The 14461-nt window shown below is 39.8% G+C and overlaps 1 protein-coding gene across 4 annotated transcripts in view; it reads right to left on the bottom strand.

Moving 5' to 3' along the window:
• Window positions 1-8668: 8668 nt before the first annotated feature.
• The window catches only part of SLK (STE20 like kinase), a 42306-nt gene continuing 36513 nt past the window's right edge, over window positions 8669-14461 (bottom strand). For all 4 annotated transcript variants that reach the window (XM_083364399.1, XM_083364402.1, XM_083364401.1 and 1 more), the window contains 3 exons: window positions 14080-14205; window positions 13522-13635; window positions 8669-10882 (listed from right to left, as the gene is read on the bottom strand). In XM_083364399.1, coding sequence (XP_083220525.1) covers window positions 10736-10882; window positions 13522-13635; window positions 14080-14205 — 387 coding nt within the window. In that variant the 3' untranslated portion in view covers window positions 8669-10735. The remainder of the gene's footprint in view (window positions 10883-13521; window positions 13636-14079; window positions 14206-14461) is intronic.

Genomic DNA, 14461 nt, shown 5'->3' with positions numbered 1-14461 from the left:
CCAGCTGACCCAGAACTAAATAAACCAACTTCTGTTCTGACATGCTCATCTCCTGGCTTTTCATTTCATCAGCGCTGATTGCATTCTCCTGGCTGGAGAAAATGAACCAGGGGGCTTTTCTTCCAGCAACAGCTTCCCTGTCTTTTTCCTCCCTGCCTGCTGAACTTTCCTTCCACAGCTTCTTCTCCATCCCTTTTCCTGCCAAAACCCACCTCCTTTTATATACTCTCCTCTTTTTTCCCCCTCTTCTCTTCAGTTCACCTCCAGCTACGTGCTGCTTCTGGAAGCACCAATTAGCTGGAGCCCTACTGGTGCTCCTGGGGCTTCTGCCGAGGCCCAACAGTCCTGTAGCTCCAGCTGCCTCTCCCTCAGGCTTGGGTCACTTCAGCTCATTCCCCTCCCCTGCTACACTTGTCTAGGAGGGTCACCTACCAACTGCCACATGCCAAAGTACCATTGGTGGTACGCGTACCACCAGTTGAAAAGCCCTCTTCTAGAGGGCAGCAATAGAAAATGTATTCTTAGACCAATTCAAGAGCTGGTTATCCTTTTTTTGGAACACCTTTGTCAAAACCTCCCAGTGACTCAGATTTCTCATGATTGGACAGCATCCTTAGAACACGCAACAAGCAAAACACAGCAAGAGGTTGATAACCTTATTATTAACTTGTTCTCTGGGAGTGCACAGTGACACATATGGTGTTTTGCTCCCTATTTTACACCTATGATAATAGAGCTGAGAGATTCTATCATGTTTAGTGAGGAAAAGCTGACAACTTGTCACTGAGACACAGACGCTATGAATGGGAAGGGATTTCATTATGTCACCTATACCACCCCTACTAATGCCAGAATCCAATTAACTCCCCTAACACATGGCTAGCCAGCTCCAACACAGCACAATTTCTCACTGTTCTTGACATTGTTCTAGTATTAGTGGTTCTTATTGATGAGAAATTCTTCCTAATTGATCCAATCAGACAATTCCAACATCCGGAGACTTCCGGTGGCTGCGTGGCGCCGGAGACAGCCTTCCCGGGCTGCCCGCGGCTCAGCTGAGTAATTTTCGCCCGAAACAGCGCCGATCAGCTGTTCGGGTGAATTTGAAGCCCCCTCCTCGGGAGAAGAGGAGGGGGTGAGGCCCCAGGTAGGGGTCGAGTTCTCCGGGGCCGCCTGAGCTTGTAGCTTGGGCGGCTGAAGGATCGAACTCCCCCGTAGCCTGGGTCGCTCCCAGCTGGTCAGCGTCTCTGCTCCGGATTTCTTGGAGCAGAGCCAGCCGTCTGCGACCACCCCTGCCTGAAGGAAGGACTATGGAATAAAAAGAGCAGGCAGAGCGGTACAAGAGGAAAAGGTGAAGAGGATTATTTTATTTTACTCTCGAGCTTGATGGACTTTTTAAACTTAAAGTGAAAGTGCGTCATAATTGTAAGTAAAAGATGGCGGCTAAACCTCCCCCTAAAACTCTTCGGAGTGCTGGAACTTCTCCGGTGCAACAATCATCATTGCAGGCGTTGCATCCTCCTGATGTATTGACACCGAAGGATTTACAAGATGCTCTTGAAAAACATACCCAGGTAATTCTGGAATCAATGGGTGATAAATTTGCACAGATGGAGGAGAAATTGGAGAAATTGGAGGAGAGAATGGAAGAGAGGATGGAACAGAAGTTCAGTGTGATGAAGGTAGACATTTTGTCTTCAGTGCATAAAGTGGCTGAATGTGTGGAAGATTTGGATGAAAAAGTGGAAGATTTGACTCAAAAGAATGCCATATTAGAAGCAAAAGTATTGGAGAATGAAGATTTAAGAGACAAAATGGATAGAGAATTGAGTTTTGCTCAATATTACCAGATGCAGTTTGCTGTTAGAATCAGAGGTTTAAAAGAGAATATTAAGGAAGATCTAAAGCAGCTGGTTTCTGAGGCTCTCGAAGTGGTATTGAATCAGCCAGCATCTGAAATAAAAGAAGGCATGGACAAAGTGTTTCGTGTGAATTCATGGATTGCTAGACAGAGAAAGCTGCCTAGAGATGTGGTGGTTTATTTTGCAAAAAGGGAAATTAGAGATGAAGTTATACAAGCTGCCTATGATACTAAAGTTGTGATTGCTGATCAAGAAGTTCTGGTTCTAAAAGAAATTCCTCCAAAGATTTTAAGGAGAAGGAAGGATTTTACATTTCTTGTGCAAGAGCTCAAGCAACGAGATATAAGGTTCAGATGGGAGATCCCAGCTGGGTTGATGGTGATGCATGAAGGTAAAAGGTACCGTCTGGTTACTGTGATGCAAGCGCGTGATTTTTACAACAATGTTTTAAAAGCAACCCCATTAACACTTCTGGAAGCTGCAAAGGGATCTGGAGAAGGAGAACATCAAGAGGCTGAAGATGGACAGACAGAGGAGAACGGTGCTGGAGGAGATCAAGTTACAACTTCTTTGGATGATCCTAGAGAACAGAGGGTGACGCGTGCTGCTTTAAAACGATCAAAAAAGATAAAAGAACAAGATCAGCAGAAGTCTATGGAACTTCCACAACGTACTTACAGCCAAGCAGTGGGTGGAGCATGGCCTAAATAAGATAGTCCTATCAAAGCAGTGCTCCAAGAGCTTTGGGATGATATGCATGGCAACTAAATTTTTAACTTGGAACGTTAATGGACTAAATTCACCACAGAAGAGGAAGAAAGTTTTTCAATATTTAAAACAATTCAAGATAGATGTTATATGTTTGCAAGAAACGCATATTAGGGTTGTGGATCAGAAGTATTTATCGAACTCAAGGTTGGGTACGCAATTTGTTGCTTCTGCAATGAATAAGAAAAATGGAGTGGTTGTTTATGTTAAAAGTGCTTTAACAGCAGACCTAATTGAAGCAGATAAGCATGGAAGATACGTTATGATAGAGTTGCTGCTAGAAGGTAAAAAGACGCTTTTAGTTGGATTATATGCTCCTAATCAACAACAAGCTGACTTTTTTAGTTTACTTCATACAAAGCTTACCCAGTTGGATTATAAATCTTTTATTTTTATGGGGGATTGGAATGGTGTTTTGGATGTACAGATGGACAAGGCTGGAGCTTTTAAGCGTGTCCCAAGTCATGCTAGACTGCCTAAATCCTTTTTTGAAATGAAGGATGACTTGGAACTGCGAGATATTTGGCGCGAGAGACATTTGCAGGAAAAGGATTATACTTTTTATTCTGACAGACATCAATCTTTTTCCAGGATCGATTTTATTTTATTGACTAATGATTTTTTTTAAGGACTAAAAAGGTGAAGATTTGTGCAAGAACTATTTCTGATCATAGTCCAGTTTGGCTAGAGATTGATAAGGAGAATAGAGACAGGCGCTCATGGCGCGTAAACAAGAATTTGTTTAGAAATCAGAGAAATGTGGAAGAATGCAAACAGCGGATGAAGGATTTTTTTGAAATTAATATGAATAAGGGCACCTCTATGGACATGGTTTGGGATGCTAGCAAGGCTTATATGAGAGGGGTGTTGATATATATGAATAATAAACATAGACGTGCTGTGGAAGCTAGGAGGAAAGAACTGGAGAATGAAACAAAGGAGAAAGAAAAGGCTTTGATTTTGAATTCAGAGGATGTGAAGATTAAGGAGGCTATTAAACTGTTTAGAGGACAATTTGATAAATTAATGGCTGACCAAGTGGCAACCAATTTGCGGTTTGCCAGGCATAATACTTTTTGCAACGCTAACAAACCAGGTAGATGGTTAGCTTATAGATTGAGGAAAAAACAAAGGGCTTCTAATATAGACAAAATTGAGTATAAAGGAAGGGTTGTGTTTCAACAGGACCTTATCAAGGATGCTTTTGTGGATTTTTATTCTAAATTATATGCTAAGGAGAAGATTAATGAAAAAGACATTGATATATATTTGGAGAATGCTAGCATCCCGGTTCTTACGCAAGTACAAAAAGAGGAGATTAATCAATTAATTACAGAAGAAGAAATTTTTACAGCAATTAAGGAATTGAAGGTGGATAAAGCACCAGGTACAGATGGTTTGACTGCGGCTTACTACAAAAATTTACAATTAGAGATGATAAAACCGTTAAAGGAACTGTTCCAGACAATCCAGAGGGGGGGAAAAGTGCCACCGTCTTGGAGAACAGCTTTTATTTCCTTGATTCCGAAGGAAGACCAAGATGCTACTCAAGTTAAAAATTATAGACCGATATCGCTTTTAAATACAGATTACAAGATATTTGCTAAGGTGTTGGCTAATAGACTGATGAGGGTTCTGCAACAGGTGATTCATGGGGACCAAACGGGGTTTATTAGTGGTAGGCAAATGAAAAATAATGTGAGGCATATAGTTTTTGGAAAGGAACAACCAGATCCCTGCGGCGCTAATCTTTCTAGATGCTGAAAAAGCTTTTGATCAATTGAATTGGCAATTTTTGATGAAAGTTTTAGATAAAATGGACTTTGGGGGAAATTTTTTACAACCGATTAGGGCATTATATCAAAAACAAACTGCCCGAATTATAGTTAATAATAGCCTGACAGAAGCATGTAATATTGAGAAGGGCACAAGGCAAGGGTGTCCGTTATCGCCCTTGTTATTTGTGTTAACATTAGAGATATTATTGGTTAAAATACGGAATTCGGAAAAAATTAAGGGTATACAAATTAGAGATCAGGATTATAGATTGAGAGCATTCGCAGATGATCTGGTTGTTACAGTGACCCAGCCAGAGAACTCTGTTGTGGACCTGATGGAGATAATAACACAATATGGGAAGGTTTCTGGATTTAAAGTTAATATACAGAAAACCAAAATTCTGGCCAAAAATATGACAGTTTCACAAAAGGCTCTCTTAGAAGGATTAACTGGATTTGAGATTGTTAAAAGGGTTAAATATTTGGGGGTGCTTTTGTCGCTCTCTAATACAAAGTTATATAAAAATAATTATGAAAAATTATGGGGGAAAATTCAAAAAGAATTGGAGAGTTGGGAAAAATTGCAATTGTCTTTGTTGGGACGGATCGCAGCAGTGAAAATGAATGTCCTGCCTAAATTTTTATTCTTATTTCAAATGATACCGATTCTTAAGAAAGATTCTAATTTGGAGGAATGGCAGCGAGGTATCAATAAATTTGTTTGGGCAGGGAAAAGGCCACGAGTTAAACTTAAGATTATACAGGATACTCGTGAGAGAGGTGGTCTTAAAATGCCTAATCTTAAACTATATTATGAAGCTGCTGCATTAGTAGGAATAAGTGATTGGATTAATTTGACACAAGAGAGATTATTAAATCTTGAGGGCCACGATTTGTTGTTTGGCTGGCATGCATATTTGCTGTATGACAAGAAGGTAGACAATGTGTTTAGAGTGCATATTTTAAGACAGGCATTGTTGAGAGTTTGGAAGAAGTATAGACATAAGCTAGATTGCAAGATACCACTGTGGGCAATTCCAAAACACGCAATAGAAAATATACATGCTGGTTTCAAACATGATGTGACTACGTACAAGGAGATCCTAAGCTTGGAAAGAAATGTTTGGTGTTTGAAATCATATAGCCTCTTGCGAGAAGAGAAGGTTGTTCAAAATTGGTTTCAATATACTCAGTTACGGGCCAGGTGGAAAGAAGACCAGAAAAATGGTTTTACAATGACTGATGAAAATTTGATAAAGCAAATTAGAAACCAGGGACCAGCACATATTAAACGGATATATCTTGCGTTGATAGAGATTGACTCAGAAACAGAACTTGTTAAGGATTGTATGATAAAATGGGCCCAAAACATCCAGGAAATTATCACAATGGACACGTGGGAAAAGATTTGAGTGAGGAACGTAAAATTTACACAAGCTCAAAATCTAAGAGAGAATTTTTACAAAATGTTTTATAGATGGCATTTAGATCCTAAAAAGCTTGCAAGTATGTATCCGAATTATCAGCCTAAATGTTGGAGGTGTGGTGATGAAGACGCAACATATTTTCACATATGGTGGACTTGTAAAAAGGTTAAGGCCTTTTGGATAAAAGTCTGGTGGAACATGCAGAAGATTTTTAAACAGAGGATAAAGTTTTGTCCGCAACTTTTTTTGTTGGGAATAATTACAGATGCTACAGTTGTGGACACTAAGTTGAAGTTGAATTTAATTACGGCAGCAAGACTTTTGATAGGTCAGTACTGGAAGAAAGAGGAACTGCCGACCATAGAAGAGTGGACTTTAAAGGTTTCCGACCTGGCTGAGATGGCGAAGATTTCGGCCTATTTGAAAGATCATTCGCAAGAACGCTATATTATGGAATGGAGAAAATTGATTGAGTTTATCCAGAACAAGTATAGGGTTAAGAAGTTTTATGTAGCATTTGAATAAGTCTTCTTTCTTTTCTTTTTCTATTTTAGTTTTTCTATATATATTTAATATCACTAAGGTTTGTTTTATCCTATATAAGCTAGAGAGTGATGGATTTTAGAGTTTATGGTTGTTAGTATATGGTTGTTTATGATTGTTTTTTTATATATATACCTTGTATTTAGCTCTGGGAAGTCGGGGGGGGGGAGGGGGGAGGGGGGAGAGGTAGGGGGGGAGGGAGAAGGGAGGGGGAGGGGGAATTTTTAAAGGAAAAATTGTATGTTAAAACTTTTCAATAAAAAAAAGACAATTCCAACATCCCAGTAGCAGTTCCAGCTTCTTTCATCTCTTCTAGAATGAGATGCCCAGAAATGGGATAGTCCAAATATGATCTAACTAATACAATATACCATGGAACAGTTGCTCTCTGTGACCTGGATAAAATCCTTGTTTATTCAGTCCAATGTAGGATATGCAGTTTAGCACTTTTTTATATTGAAGGTCCATTGATTCTTCTCATAAGCCTTGTTCTCAAGCCAATATTTACTGTCTCATACTCAGGGCTTTTTTGGTCATAGAACGCCCAGAATGGAGTTCCGGCACCTTTTTTGGATGGAACCTTGTAGGGCTATCAAGGCGGGTTTTATGATGTGTGTGAGTTCCAGCATTTTATTTTTTTTACAAAAAAAAGCACTGCTCATACTTACGTGATTCTTTTCTATGCAGGAACATAGAACATTATATTTATCACAGCTGATGCTGAATACAGGTGTGTCTGTGTCTGCCTTTGAATCAGTGTTGAATCCTATCAACTTCCTGGATTAATCCCTGCAGTTTTCTTTACCAGGCTTTCCAGAAGTTATTTGCCACTATCTCCTTCCTAGGGCTGTGACTGGCCCAAGGTCCCCCAGCTGGCTTTGTGCCTAAAATAGGACTAGAATTCCCTTTTTTGATGCTTTAAGGCAGGGGTCTTCAAACTCGTGCTTGGCTGAGAAATTCTGGGAGTTGAAGTCCATGAGTCATAAAAGGGACACGTTTGAAGACCCCTGCCTTAAGGATTACACCAAATTACCTCTGTACTGAACTACATTCATGAATATATTCCACTAATTACAATATAAATAAAATCAAGATTTGAATCAAAAGATGACTTATTCTGTATGATGTTAAGCTTCAGTATCTGGCTAACTCAATTTTATTCCTTTGACACAGTACAACTGAAATCAGAATTTTTTAAAATGTTGCTTTGACAATACTAATTTCAACAGGAAGCATCAATGCTCTATCAATTTATGAAAGTAATGATGTGATTAAAAATGCACTTGTAGTAACAGACCCACATTGCTTATAGTATTTTGTGTAAGAAATTCATCATGCCTTTTTGCTCAGATTGATATGCCAAAACTACAGGCCCATGAAGAGTATGACATTTTTCTACTGCATCAAACCCAGTGATGGGATCCAGCCAGTTTGCACCATTTTGGCAGAACCGGCAGTTAATTTTTTGTTGCCCAGGCCCAGAATGGACTTCCGGAAGCAGCATCCACACAGAGATCTGGTTGTTCACATATTTGAATCCCACCACTGGTCAAACGTATACTTTTCAATGGAGTTCTGCACATTTACTTTTTCAGAGATTATATAAAAGACCACCAGAAGTAACTTCTCATGTTATCTAATGAAGAAAGGGATATTTTGACAGAATTATGATTACTGATGGACAGAATATCAAGTTATTCCAACTGATTTAAACTAACCATTTAAACCGAGGCAGCATAAAACGAGAACGTATTAGAATATATCTTGCTAAATAGTTATGAAAATATATTCATGAGATATGTCGCCTCATATTTCTATTTGAAAGAATCCTTTATTATTAAAGGTATCTTTGAAACCCTTTATCTCAGTTTCTAAAATTGTGTGAATTTTACAGGCTTTTATATATCATGCATTAGCCTTATCACAAAGAGATCACAAAACTTAGGGCAGAATAACTGAATGGGAATATATAGGAAAGTTGAGATGAAAGCTAAATCATAGGCAAGAATTATTGAAGCTTTTTATTCTGTCATCCAACTATCATATTTCTTGAGGTATTAGTGAGTTGTTCTTAAGAACCATCTTCCTCTGGTTGGCTTATATAGGCAGTTTGATACTATGTTCCAATAGGATAGCAGCACTGTGACTGAAAAACAGAAAACTGTTAAAATTAGAATAGGAAACTATGGATCCTAGTAGGTATCCAATCCAGGTTTCCTGTCATGATATAAAAGAAACATGTGGCAATCAAGACCTGAAATAGAGAGACTGTGATAAATAGGAGTCAATGGAGTGCAAACCCAATTTATGTTATGAAATTGTATCTATATTGAGATAAATCTCCTAAGAAGAAAGTCACACCACAGATAACCATTAACGTAGGATACCAAGCAATATTCATATAATCCAAATGTTACTGATTATCTAGTTCAACATATAGATGGTATTTAATAAACTCCCACAAAACACCACACACCAAAAGGAAAACCATTCAGATTAGCAAACAATGCTTCCATTTGTACATTTCAGAATTCTGTCTTAATCATGCTGTCCAATTAATTGATTCTGAACAAACTCAGGTTGCTTGTTTTATCTCCAGAAAGCTGATGTATTAACTATCAGAAATGACTGAAAAAATCAACCCAAATAAGGAAAATGAATACAGAAATACAAGAGTCAATGGACTTTAGATTTTTTTAAGCAGACTTATATGTTGATTAAACAGAGAATTTAATGTTACAGTCAGTACTAGTTGTTTTACAAGGTGAAGCTTAAAAAAAGTAAAGGTTGATGGATGCTTTTTCATCCATGCAGTTCTGAAAAAAAAAAACAATTAGGATGTAATAAAGAAAACATAACACTCTAGTATCATATAAAGGAATTTACAACCTGGTGCACATTACATATTTATAAAATACGATATCAGATATTAAGGCTAGCTATACATTGCAAAAAAATTATTATTTCTGATGAATAGAATTTAACTGAAAATATGCACCTTCAACCTATACTTATTATATAGAAGCAATTGAACAAGTGAATAAAATCAAACTCAGTGTCTGAATTCAGTAGCCAAAATATTGATCACATTTCATTAAGGCAGTCTGTAATTTTTTTAATCTGTTTCCTTTCTATAAAAGGTAAACAATTTTGCCTTCAATGAAAGATTTGCCTTCAATGAAAGATATGGAAATGTTTGGATGATAATCCAAAATTACCTATTAAAAGATTAGGCTGTAGAGGACATTTATATTACAAACTTAATTTCGACATATCAAAAACAATAGTTTTCGATATGGTTCAGTTCTGAAAAGCTTGCCTCACTGAATGCAGAAATATTTCCCATCACCAACAGAAAATAAATTATAGTGGTGCTATGAATTTTAGAAATAAATCGTCTACTTACTTCTTAGCAAATGAAGTAGCAGATTAAATTGTTTCAGTATTTAACTTAAATCCTTCGATCAATGTGCATACTGAAATTTTACAAAAAGATCACTCATACCCGGAAATCAAAACATTAATTTGTAAGGACGAGGGCAAAGACTTTGCAGCATTGAAATCTAACAATGCTCTTCTGATCATCTACCCTACTCTACATGAAGTCATGCAGAGCTTCGAGGAGAAGAGGGAGTGAAAATTAATGCATTTCCCCCTTTTTAAAAATATATAAATTCTACAATTACAATGCATTTTGTAGAATACTACTAGCCAAATAGAAAATGGAAAGGGGGGTGGGGGGAACTATAAACTGTACATTTTAAAGTTGAGCAGGAATGCTCAATTTAAGGACTGGACAAACATTGTCACTGTTAACAGTAACCATTTATATTGATATCAACAGCTTACTAAGTGATAATCACAAACCTTTTATAAAAGAGCAGTATGTTTGTTTCAGGCACTGAATAAAATGAGGCTGGACAACTGTTGCCTCATAAACAAGATTTGGTTGAATTAGTAGTACTGACTTTGTCTAAGAATTATCTGTATTTAATTCTTGGGACACTGCAGATGATCTTTAAATGGTTAGGCTTTCTTCCCAGTGCAAATATATTGGATATACAGTTTTTAGATCAGTTTTCAAACAGGTATATATTTCTGAAACACGTTATACCATATTCTGTTTTGAGATCAGCTTCTGTGCTTCTAATTTCAATTGTTTTCCAGTGTTAAAACAAAAGAAAGCAAAAGCAAAGAAGGAAAATTCTGACATCTTTGATTGTCTCCATTGAAAGCGGATGAAGTTGGACAGAGTATATGTTGTAGATTGTGTATGTGTGTATACGTACAGAAACAGAATATCGTAAATTGCCAATGCCAACAGCACATTGAAAGCCACCTCACAGAGGTTCAACAGTTATGATCCAGTGGAATGCAGGCTAGGAATTGGGTAGAATTTAGAAATCCGGCTTTGACTTGAAGGATTAAGGCATTCAGATTCTCCAGACATTTTAAAGAAAACTTCTTGTTCTTGAAGTTTCCGGGCAAATTCCTCTTCTAATGTCTAGTGATTAAACACACAGAAAGAAATAACTTTACGATGTTTCTTAATTTATAGAAGACATTGTATAAAACTATCTTGAAAAAATGCCGTAGTTTATTAAATCAAGGAGTATATGGGGGAAAAGCACTAGTTCTTGATGCACAGGTAAATTGTATGTATGATTGATTATTTACACAAAATATCCTTATATTCTAAAATACTTTATTATTTTTATTTTTATTACATTTATATCCTGCCCTTCTCCGAAGACTCAGGGCGGCTTACAAGCTTAGCAGTAGCCTTCATTCTATGTATATGCCTGCTTATTAGGGCTTTCATACACCCCCCAAGCGGCATTATTACAAAGTCAGCTTATTGCCCCCAACAATCTGGGTCCTCATTTTACCTACCTCGGAAGGATGGAAGGCTGAGTCAACCTTGAGCCTGGTGGGACGCGAACCTGCACTAATTGCAGGCAGCTGGTGTTACCTAAATACTTAGATATAATCTGCAAAGCTAGCTTATTCTTCTCAGTTCCCTTTCAAAGTCTTTCCATATTTTTCTCAAGATTCTAATCTGAATCTGTAGTTCAGTTACCACCAAAAGATAAAGGTAAAAAATATGACCAGGGATAACAATTTTTTAAAACCACTCCTAAAGACAGGCGTCTGAACTGCTGATAATTATATACAAACCTAAATAGTCAAATGTTGATGAGCAACTGAATTTATTAAAGGAGGACTTAATTGCTGACATTATATAAAAGAGACCTCTGGCAACCTCTCTACTTAAAAAATGGGTTGCTAGCCAGGGCTTTGTATGGGTTCTCCATGGCCAATTGCATGTTTGGCGAACAAATTATTCATATCATATGTGAAACCTTACATCTGTATAACAAAGGTAAGTTTCATGTAAGAAATGCAGGATTTTTTAATGTTTACTTAACTGCACCTAATTATTCTAATTTTGTCATATTGCTTACTGCAGGGGTCGGCAACCTAAAAAAGAAAAAGAGCCACTGGGAACCGGTTCCATCACAAATTAAAAAAACAGGGAGCCGCGTGCGTGTGTCCATGCACGTGCATGCGCAAAAAGGTTTTTTGCGCATGTGCGGACGCACGCGGCTGCCATTTTTTAAAAAATGAGATGGAACCGGTTCCCGGTTGCCCGATGGCGACGGCCCGTCTGCAAAGCTGCCGCTTTCGGCAGCTTTGCAGACGGGCCGTGGCAGCTTCCTCAAAGAGCGGCGCCCCTGCCCATTCCGAGAGGTGCACGCGCACCTCTCCGAACGACCGGAGTTGCGCGCGCACCTCCCCAAACCTTTGGAGAGGTGCGCGCGTACCTCCCCAAACCTTTGGAGAGGTGCGCGCGTACCTCCGCGCGAATGGGCAGCGGTGCCGCTCTTTCAGGAAGCCCGCCGCGGCCCGTCTGTGAAGCTGCCGAAAGCGGCAGCTCAGCAGACGGGCCGCGGCAGCTTCCGCAAAGAGCGGCGCCCCTGCCCATTCCGGTGCCGCTCTTTCAGGAAGCTGCCGAGCGGCGCCGCTGCCCCTTCGCACGGAGGTACGCGCGCACCTCCCCAAAGGTTTGGGGAGGTGCACGCGCACCTCTCGGAATGGGCAGCGGTGCCGCTCTTTCAGGAAGCCCGCCGCGGCCCGTCTGTGAAGCTGCCGAAAGCGGCAGCTTAGCAGACGGGCCGCGGCAGCTTCCGCAAAGAGCGGCGCCCCTGCCCATTCCGGTGCCGCTCTTTCAGGAAGCTGCCGAGCGGCGCTGCTGCCCCTTCGCACGGAGGTACGCGCGCACCTCCCCAAAGGTTTGGGGAGGTGCGCGCGCACCTCCGGTCGTTCGGAGAGGTGCGCGCGCACCTCTCGGAATGGGCAGGGGCGCCGCTCTTTGCGGAAGCTGCCGCGGCCCGTCTGCTAAGCTGCCGCTTTCGGCAGCTTCACAGACGGGCCGCGGCGGGCTTCCTGAAAGAGCGGCACCGCTGCCCATTCGCGCGGAGGTACGCGCGCACCTCCGGTCGTTCGGAGAGGTGCGCGTGCACCTCTCGGAACGGGCAGGGGCGCCGCTCTTTGAGGAAGCTGCCGCGGCCCGTCTGCTAAGCTGCCGCTTTCGGCAGCTTCACAGACGGGCCGCGGCGGGCTTCCTGAAAGAGCGGCACCGCTGCCCATTCGCGCGGAGGTACGCGCGCACCTGTCCAAAGGTTTGGGGAGGTGCGCGCGCACCTCCGCCCATTCGGGGAGGTGCGCGTGCACCTCTCCAAACGGGCGGTGCCACTCTCCATTTGGAGAGGTGCGCGCGCACCACTGCCCGTTGGAAGAGGTGCGCGCGCACCGGGCGGCTGGGAGCCGCAAGAGACGGCTCAAAGAGCCGCATGCGGCTCCGGAGCCGCAGGTTGCCGACCTGTGGCTTACTGTAAATATTCAGTAGAAAATATTTTTAATGTGCTTTGTCACTATAGCTTCTGGATGGATATATGAATGAATGATGTAGTATTTCAACAATTGCACTAGTATGTAACTATAAAAATGTACACTTTTCCCAGTAAGAAGTCTGGATCAGAATATTAAAACACACTGGATCACTATATAAAAAAACAAATACTTCTCTTCAAGGTACAGCATTCTGTTTAGATTTCTGTATTTCTCAATTTGAAGTTTTACCTTTTTCCTTGGTCTTAGTTTCTCTCTCCATTCTTTAAGCTCTTGGCTATGTTCTTCATCCAACTCTTTTAATTTTTGAGTCTCATGTTCAACCAGTAGATGGCATTTCTCATTCTGAAAATGGAATATCATTTAGTAAATTAAACCAGATGGTATAGCCATTTGGTTACAGGTATATGCTGATCTAATTTTTTAAATTAGGTATAGTCTGGTCTGCCATTCAGGCCACAGATGAAAATCAGTTGTCACTATTTAAACCTAAATATAATTAAAAAAAATAGTTACCTGAGTTTACCAGTCTATTAGAAATAATCCAAAACACTATTAGAACAAGATCAGTTCACGAGAGATATCATTCAGATTATGAGTTTTTAGATACTGCTTAATACTATGTTTTATTGACTACTTTCACATTTCTTTGGAAAAACAGTGGTACAAAATTATTGCTCAAGAGAACACATGAATTCCCAGGTCAAGTGTTGGAGGAGAAAGCCCTTTTCAAATTGATATATACTTCTGTACTACAAATCAATCAACATTATGTTTTGTACAACTGACCTGTAGCTGGTGCAATTCTCTAATGTTAGCTTCACACTGCAATTGAAGATCTCGCATTTGGTTTTCATGTTTCTGAAGCTGAGCCAATCTTTCATTTTTCTGCCTCTTTTCTTCTTGAATGGCAAACTTGTACAAAAACAGAATTTAAATTAAGACTTACTATTTTTATATGTAACCACATAGACATGGTACATAATATACAAATGCACCTTTTACATGCTATTTACAAAGTTTCTGGCAATTTGGGTACATGTTATAGTTTTCATAAACTATCAAACCTATAAATCTTCATTAGTTAACTGTTCCAAATTCATTCTAACTTGTCAAAAGAGTCAAGAGTGTCATAAAAATTGCTCTTAGATTAAATATAATACTTCTGAAC

Source organism: Vipera ursinii, assembly GCF_947247035.1.
Source record: "Vipera ursinii genome assembly, chromosome: 5".
Classification (NCBI taxonomy): domain Eukaryota; kingdom Metazoa; phylum Chordata; class Lepidosauria; order Squamata; family Viperidae; genus Vipera; species Vipera ursinii.
Note: the sequence above shows the minus strand (reverse complement) of the source record. Positions and strands in the feature narration are given on the sequence as shown.